Genomic DNA, 8,456 nt, shown 5'->3' with positions numbered 1-8,456 from the left:
GAAGCCATCAGTAGCTTAATTAGTAGCACATTTTTAAGCCACTCATTATGGTTATTGATTACCAATTGAGATTCCAGCCTACATTTACGAATGCTGTCAATCATGTTTTGTCGACGTACGATTGAATCATCTCATTGGCATACTCGACCAGTATAACACATGGAAGTTGGTTGCAAGATGGTGGAGTTCTTTTAGACGATCTAGTCGTGAGTGTAGCGCTGATAGGTTAGCGTCGTAGGTCGAAGATAAGTAAGTTGATGGAGGTCGAAAAGTGGGTCGAGGGTGGGACATTTGAGGCAGATAGTGCAGTGGGTAGAAGAAAGAAAAGGTGAGGAAGAAATGGCAGGGGGACGAGGATAAAGGGGATAGGAAGTTTGGGGGAAATAGGACAGTGTGTCGAGGATAGGACGGTTGAGGGAGATAGGGCGGTGGGCAGAGGATAGGAAGGTTGAGTAAGATAGGGCAGTAACTTCACTGGCTCTGAAGTCTAAACGAGAGGTCGGCAAACTTTTGTCGTTTGCGTGCCAAAAGCACTCCGTTAAAGACATTCAAAACTGTCCTCGACCCACTGCCCTATCTTCCTGACACACTGCCCGACCTCCCTCAACTTTCCCATCCTCGACCCACTGCCCTAGCTCCCTCAACCTTTCCATCCTCGACCCACTGCTCTATCTCCCTCAACCTCTCTCTTTTCGTCCTACTGTCCTATATCCCTCAACCTACATATCCTTAAACCCACTGCCCTATCTGCCACAACATACCTATCTTTGACCTACGTTGCTATACTATTCGGTACCTGACCTAACGGCGCTTTATTCACGACCCGATCGCCACACTGAACTTTACTATCTTGCGACCAACTTCCATGGGTTATACTGGTCGTGTATGCCAATAAGATGATTCAATCGTACGTCGACAAAACATGATTGACAGCATTCGTATATGTAGGCTGGAATTTCAAATATTAAACAATAACCTTAATTGGCAGTTTAAAAATGTTTTACTAATTGGGCTACTGATGGTTTTTTGTTGGGAATAACAGTTTTCTAAATTCTAACAGGCCGTTTTATGCCCTTAATATTTGGCCATGTCGTGAGTCTTGTTACAATATGATGCTGATCCGTACAAAGTAATTTTCTTCAACATTTTATAGTAAAAGCGACGCCAAAGATTACGTACTAACTACGTCCTTTGCAACTTCATTAAGTTGCAGATAAGATAAGCTTAATTTTGGGACTATGCGCTGAATTAAAGGGCAGTTGGCAACGCTAGCTACGACAAAACATTTCATGGCTCTAAAATAGTTTGGAAGGGATTACAGTCACTGAGCGACTTATATTTTTGACTGTTTTTGACTTTTCAGCCTAAAGTCACGTAAAAGAAATTTGTATATGCAACAGAATATGGCAGATCATTCGTTGAAAATGACTAAGCGTGTAAATATTTTATTATTTCCTCATCGTTTTGTCTTGAACGGAAATACAAGCGACATTGATTGAGTTTCGGAAAATGACCTCAGGTATGTCGATATCGAATGGCTTTTCAAAATTTTAAAAACAGTCACCTCAAACCCGACGCCATCAGTAGCTTAATTAGTAGCACATTTTCAAGTCACTCATTATGGTTATTGATTACCAATTAAAATTCCAGCCTACATTTACGAATGCCGTCAATCATGTTTTGTCGACGTACGATTGAATCATCTCATTGGCATACTCGACCAGTATAACACATGGAAGTTGGTTGCAAGATGACGGAGTTCTTTTTGACGATCTAGTCGTGATTGTAGCGCCGTTAGGTTAGGGGCTGAGTTGTATAGTGTCGTAGGTCGAAGATAAGTAAGTTGATGGAGGTCGGAAAGTGGGTCGAGGGTGGGAAATTTGAGGCAGATAGTGCAGTGGATAAAAGAAAGAAAAGTTGAGGAAGATATGGCAATGAGACGAGGATAAAGAGGTCGAAGGGGATGGGAAATAGGACAGTGGGTCGAGGATAGGACGGTTGAGGGAGACAGGGTAGTGGGTCGAGGATAGGAAGGTTGAGGGAGGTGGAGCAGTTGGTCGAGGGAGACAGGGCAGAGGATCGAGAATAGGAAAGTTGAGGCCGGCACTGCCCTCCCTATCTCCATGACCCACTGCCAGACCTCCCTCAACTTTCACATCCTCGAACCACCGCTCTATCTGCATCAACCTCTCTCTTTTCGACCTACTGCCCTATCTCCCTCAACCTACCTATCCTCGGACCCACTGCCCGACTTTCCTCAACGTTCTTATTCTCGACCCACTGCCCTAGCTCCTTCAACCTTCCTATCCTCGACCACTGTTCTATCTCCCCAACTTTCACATCCTCGACCCACTGCTCTATCTCCCTCAACCTCTCTCTTTTCGTCCTACTGTCCTATATCCCTCAACCTACATATCCTTAAACCCACTGCCCTATCTGCCACAACATACCTATCTTTGACCTACGTTGCTATACTATTCGGTACCTGACCTAACGGCGCTTAAAGGTGCGTTTACACTGGATGCGTCGCGACGCGTTGCGAAGTGCGCTCGAGATCGCTCTCCATTGTTTCAAGTGACGCCGTTCACACTGAAAGCGCGGCACCTAACGACGACGCGCGGTGCCGCTGCTGATTCTCTCGCTGAGCGTTTTTCGGCGCGACTGACCTTCGAATTCCACGTGCTTTTTTGCGGCGGTGTCGGCTGCTTCCCGTGGGAAGTGGTTTTACATTCTGCTTAGATCAGAAGGTACCGCATTTTATAACTGCAATATCAAATTAGGTACCGTTTATCGTAATTTATAAGTTAAATATCCAAATTAGGTACCGTTATCTAGGTCAGAATAAAATTGATTGCAAGTACTAGTGAAGGATTGTAGTCTTTACTATTTGCTATACCGGTATGAATTCTAACAACAATTGTATTTTGAATTCATTACAAACTTTGTTTCACAGTCATGTCGTTTGAAGAGCTTTTAATAAATGAGGTGAAATCTAGACCATGTCTGTATGACATGAGTCGTCACGATTATCGTGATGTTAATATCAAATCCAACAATTGGGCGGAGAGCAAATATTGAGCATTGCTCCATGTTACTGGTTAGTTACTTTTATTATGGCATTGCTGGATTTATCTTGATGGCAAAATCACGTTGTCTAAAATATTTTCAAGTACACCAAATTGAAAATAAAAGCTTGCTTTGCTCAACTAACACCACAATCTGATAATGCTATTTAGGACAGCAGGCAAGAGAGAAGTGGAAGGCCTTGCGAGACAGATTCGTCAAGATGAAAAATAAAAATGAAAGTACCATGAAGTCAGGGGCCCCCGGAGGCGTTTCAACGAATAAATGGCATCTATTTGAACACATGACTTTTTTAGATTCCTTCGTGCAGCATCGAAAGTAAGTTATTTTGCATAAAATCGGCACAAGAGTAAATATTGAGCTGCTGTGATATGTTACTATGATGAAAAGTGTGTGCCTATTTCAATGATATATCTATCACATGTTTTGAAATGATCTGTTCGATTTGGTACAAGTTAAATTCTTTATTAATTTGAAGTTATTTCAGGACCTTTTCTATTTCATATTTCAGAACGTCCTCAAATTTAGAACTTGTCACTCTATCAGCTGTGGTAGAAGGGGAAGAAGTGTCTGGGTCATCTTCTGTCGCACCGACACCAAAAAAAAGGAAGGAAGAAGTGAACATGCGGATTTTGAAAATTCTTGAGGAGGAGAAGGATGGTAATTTTTTTAACCTTTCCGCTCGACATACAGACGATTTTACAAAAATTTGGATATAGGCCATTTCTACAAATCGTAACACGCCGCACGCATCTATTACAGTTGACCTGGTTCTAACCATATAAAATTATGAGCGTCATTAACATATTTTGATTATATTTTGCCCTACAAAAAAAACAAAATAGGAAGATACCTATGCAAAAATCTAGGAAAAGGGCTTTTTAAATCCGTAGATTTTCAGTTTGACTTATGTGCGAGTCAAATCAAAATCAAACTTTTTTAACACAAAACTAATAGTGCGACCTATACGGTGGTGCGACCTATAGGCGAGTTTATACGGTATGCTCAAATATTTGGCGAAAAAAAATAATAGCCTTCTGGGGAAAAATTTTATCTTTAACCAATGAAAATTTCAAAACAATTGGTCCAGTAACCAAAGAGAAAAGCGATTTCTTCTGAACGTGTCAAAGAAGAACAAGACTAAGTCTAAGAACAACAAAACGTTCACTATGTCCACTACGTGTCCAATAAACACGTAATGGTATAGAATATTGATACTATATATATTTATTTGTAGATGATCCAGACAAATTCTTCCTTCTTTCACTTCTACCACAGCTGAAAAGACTGTCTCCTGAGCGTGCTTCATCAACAAAGATGAAAATCATGCAATTACTCCATGAGGCTGAATTTGAGAAATGATTCAAATTCAATTTCCCACTTAAAAATTAGAAAATAAATTCAAACGTTTTTTTATCTTAATTACAGTACATTACTAAATTTAATTGACTCCGTACAAACTTGAGCAACCTTCTCTAAACAAGAACTCAATTTTCTAAAAAATTTTAATGTTTTTTATTGTTAGTTTACCTCAACCATTTTATTATTTGTTCAGGCAGTATGCTTTTTCATTCTGGCTATTTCTCATTACAGCTTCATGGAGTATTTGCATGATTTTCATCTTTCTGCTGCTGTTTATTTTCTTTTATCAAGCACAAATTCTTTTTTCAATTTCGTTTATTTTCAAATATTCTTTGATGAAAAATTTGGATTATTTTCCAAATTGATTACAGCTTGAAATATTTTAGTGTAGCGTGTCAAATGTAAAATCTCTCATTCAGTAATATGTTTTTTCGATGGTAACCACTAAGCTAGATAAAAGGAACTTTTCATGTCCTTCTGACTCTTTGAAATTGCCAGGGGCAAGCTCCATCAACCATGAAATAATTTTTAAAGCTGTCGCGAACAGCCGCCGCCGCTACACTATTTCTGCGACCTTGCCTTTGCAGGGGCAAAAAACTGTTTTCCTCTTGTACCCGCCAACTTCCTCTTGTTATGTTTCCCTCCAGGTCTTCCCTATCCACTTCACCTGCATCTATCAGTGTATGGTGTCTTACATAATTATGCAAACAACATGCTGCCTTCACAACCAACTCTGCGTTTTGTGGCGACACACCCATGGGCCTCCTAAAAACTCTCCACTTCGCACTCATTATACCGAATGCATTTTCTACTACTCGCCTTGCCCTGGATAGCCTGTAGTTGAAAACTTTTTCCTCAATTGGCAAATTTCGCCCCGGGTATGGTCTCATCAGGTGCTTCTGTAGTGGGAAGGCTTCATCCCCCACTATCACATAGGGAGCCTTTTTTGAGCTGTTAGTAAGTGTTGTTTCATCCGGCAAATTCAGGGCCCCTTCATTCATGAGCTTACCGAGAGCAGAGTGGGAGAAAACACTACCATCACTCTGCTTTCCGTAAGCTCCCACATCGACAAAAACAAAATTATAATTGGCGTCGACAAGGGCCATTAGCGCAATGCTGAAGGTGTGCTTGTAATTGTAATAAAGGGACCCTGAATTCACCGGTGCTTGAATTTGTATATGTTTCCCATCTATGCTCCCTATGCAATGTGGGAAATTCCACTTTTTCTCATACTCTTCAGCGATTTGCTTCCATTTTGTAACTGTTGGCGGGCTTAAATATTCTTTTTTGAGTGATGTCCAAATTGCCTCACAAGTTTCTGTAACTATTCCTGAAACTGTTGATTTCGATGTCCTATATGAATCTGCTATTGTGGTATAAGAATCCCCTGTTGCTAAAAATTTGAAATATGATATATGTGCACTTTTATTTGATGTTATGTTTATTTTGTTTTTAATAGTTCTATGTGGATGTGTTATAATTTGAATATTTTCTTTCACATACATTTTGCTACATGGTTTGAATATACAGTAATTGCTCACCTTAATGTTATTCCAAGCCTCTCTTCAGGAGATATAGGTTCTCGGAAATTAGTCGTGGTTTTAGTTATGTAAGGAGCCACTAGACTCCTCAGGTCATCAAACATACCAGGGTCCAGGCGGTATTGGTTACGAAATGCAACCGTTCTTTCAAGTCTCATTTCTTGGACAAGTCTATGGTACTCACCTGCGTAGAAAGTATTATTAAATGAAAGATAAATGTTTATTCAACTTCAAGCTCTACCGTCTGTTCAATACACAGGTAGATGAAGAAAACAGTATAAGATAGCCTATGATTAATTAATCTTATATTAGTATTTTGAGGAAAGACCACGCAGTTTCATAGGGCGATGATTTGAACTTACCAAGCTCTTTCCTTCTTTTTAATATGGGATGAACCCAATGTTCCCTTTGCTTTTGCTCCGTATTGTTTGCCAAATAAAGGGCGATTGCCAATCTTTTCCTTTTCGAAAGTGGCATATTTGTAAATTTTGTAGCGGAGTGGGAAGCAGACGAAATTCTAGCTGAATTTCCCGCGTCAATGTTCCTAAGCAACCGCCTCTAGCGCCCTTGAGTGGTGGAGAAATGACGCGCGCTATGTAAACACCTGCCCCGCGCGACCAGAAGCCGCGCCGCGCCGCATCCAGTGTAAACGCACCTTTATTCACGACCCGATCGCCACGCTGAACTTTACTATCTTGCGACCAACTTCCATGGGTTATACTGGTCGTGTATGCCAATAAGATGATTCAATCGTACGTCGACAAAACATGATTGACAGCATTCGTATATGTAGGCTGGAATCTCAAATATTAAACAATAACCTTAATTGGCAGTTTAAAAATGTTTTACTAATTGGGCTACTGATGGTTTTTTGTTGGGAATAACAGTTTTCTAAATTCTAACAGGCCGTTTTATGCCCTTAATATTTGGCCATGTCGTGAGTCTTGTTACAATATGATGCTGATCCGTAAAAAGTAATTTTCTTCAACATTTTATAGTAAAAGCGACGCCAAAGATTACGTACTAACTACGTCCTTTGCAACTTCATTAAGTTGCAGATAAGATAAGCTCAATTTTGGGACTATACGCTGAATTAAAGGGCAGTTGGCAACGCTAGCTACGACAAAACATTTCATGGCTCTAAAATAGTTTGGAAGGGATTACACTCACTGGGTGGTGGGTCGAGGATAGGGAGGTGGAGCAGTTGGTCGAGGGAGACAGGGCAGAGGATCGAGAATAAGAAAGTTGAGGCCGGCACTGCCCTCCCTATCTCCATGACCCACTGCCCGACCTCCCTCAACTTTCACATCCTCGAACCACCGCTCTATCTCCATCAACCTCTCTCTTTTCGACCTACTGCCCTATCTCCCTCAACCTACCTATCCTCGGACCCACTGCCCGACCTTCCTCAACGTTCTTATTCTCGACCCACTGCCCTAGCTCCTTCAACCTTCCTATCCTCGACCCACTGCTCTATCTCCCCAACTTTCACATCCTCGAACCACCGCTTTATCTCCCTCAACCTCTCTCTTTTCGACCTCCTGTCCTATCTCCCTCAACCTACCTATCCTCGGACCCACTGCCCTACCTGCCACAACTTACCTATCTTTGACCTACGGTGCCATACTATTCGGTACCTGACCTAACGGCGCTTTTTTCACGACCCGATCGCCACACTGAACTTTACTATCTTGCGACCAACTTCCATGGGTTATACTGGTCGTGTATGCCAATGAGATGATTCAATCGTACGCCGACAAAACATGATTGACAGCATTCGTATATGTAGGCTTGAATCTCAAATATTAAACAATAACCTTAATTGGCAGTTTAAAAATGTTTTACTAATTGGGCTACTGATGGTTTTTAGTTGGGAATAACAGTTTTCTAAATTTTAACAGGCCATTTTATGCCCTCAATAATTGGCCATGTCGTGCGTCTCGTAACAAATATGATGCTGATCCGAAATAAGCAATAGTGTTCTGGTCCGTATAAAATATTTATCTTCAACATTTTATAGTAAAAGCGATGCCAAAGATTACGTACTAACTGCGTCCTTTTCAACTTCATTAAGTTGCAGATAAGATAAGCTCAATTTTGGGACTATACGCTGAATTAAAGGGCAGTTGGCAACGCTAGCTACGACAAAACATTTCATGGCTCTAAAATAGTTTGGAAGGGATTACACTCACTGAGCGACTTATATTTTCGACTGTTTTTGACTTTTCAGCCTTCTCAGACACGTAAAAGAAATTTGTGTATGCAACAGAATATGGCAGATCATTCGTTGAAAATGACTAAGCGTGTAAATATTTTATTATTTCCTCATCGTTTTGCCTTGAACGGAAATACAAGCGACATTGTTTGAGTTTCGGAAAATGACCTCAGGTATGTCGATATCGAATGGCTTTTCAAAATTTTAAAAACAGTCACCTCAAACCCGACGCCATCAGTAGCTTAATTAGTAGC

At 40.8% G+C, this 8,456-nt stretch overlaps 2 protein-coding genes across 2 annotated transcripts; one reads left to right on the top strand and one right to left on the bottom strand.

Annotated features, from left to right (window-relative positions):
• The first annotated feature begins 3,293 nt into the window (after window positions 1-3,293).
• LOC120335811 (uncharacterized) lies at window positions 3,294-4,736 on the top strand. Its single transcript, XM_078113126.1, has 3 exons — window positions 3,294-3,402; window positions 3,596-3,744; window positions 4,322-4,736. The coding sequence occupies exons 1-3, from the start codon at window positions 3,311-3,313 to the stop codon at window positions 4,444-4,446; spliced, it is 366 nt and encodes a 121-aa protein (XP_077969252.1). The 5' UTR covers window positions 3,294-3,310; the 3' UTR covers window positions 4,447-4,736.
• Window positions 4,737-5,146: 410 nt separating this feature from the next.
• LOC144423038 (uncharacterized) lies at window positions 5,147-6,615 on the bottom strand. The gene is made up of 2 exons (XM_078113197.1): window positions 6,350-6,615; window positions 5,147-6,171 (listed from the first exon to the last, which is right to left on the bottom strand). The coding sequence occupies exons 1-2, from the start codon at window positions 6,462-6,464 to the stop codon at window positions 5,984-5,986; spliced, it is 303 nt and encodes a 100-aa protein (XP_077969323.1). The 5' UTR covers window positions 6,465-6,615; the 3' UTR covers window positions 5,147-5,983.
• Window positions 6,616-8,456: the final 1,841 nt, after the last annotated feature.

The sequence above is a fragment of the Styela clava genome, chromosome 5 (genome assembly GCF_964204865.1).
Source record: "Styela clava chromosome 5, kaStyClav1.hap1.2, whole genome shotgun sequence".
NCBI classification, from domain to species: domain Eukaryota; kingdom Metazoa; phylum Chordata; class Ascidiacea; order Stolidobranchia; family Styelidae; genus Styela; species Styela clava.
Note: the sequence above shows the minus strand (reverse complement) of the source record. Positions and strands in the feature narration are given on the sequence as shown.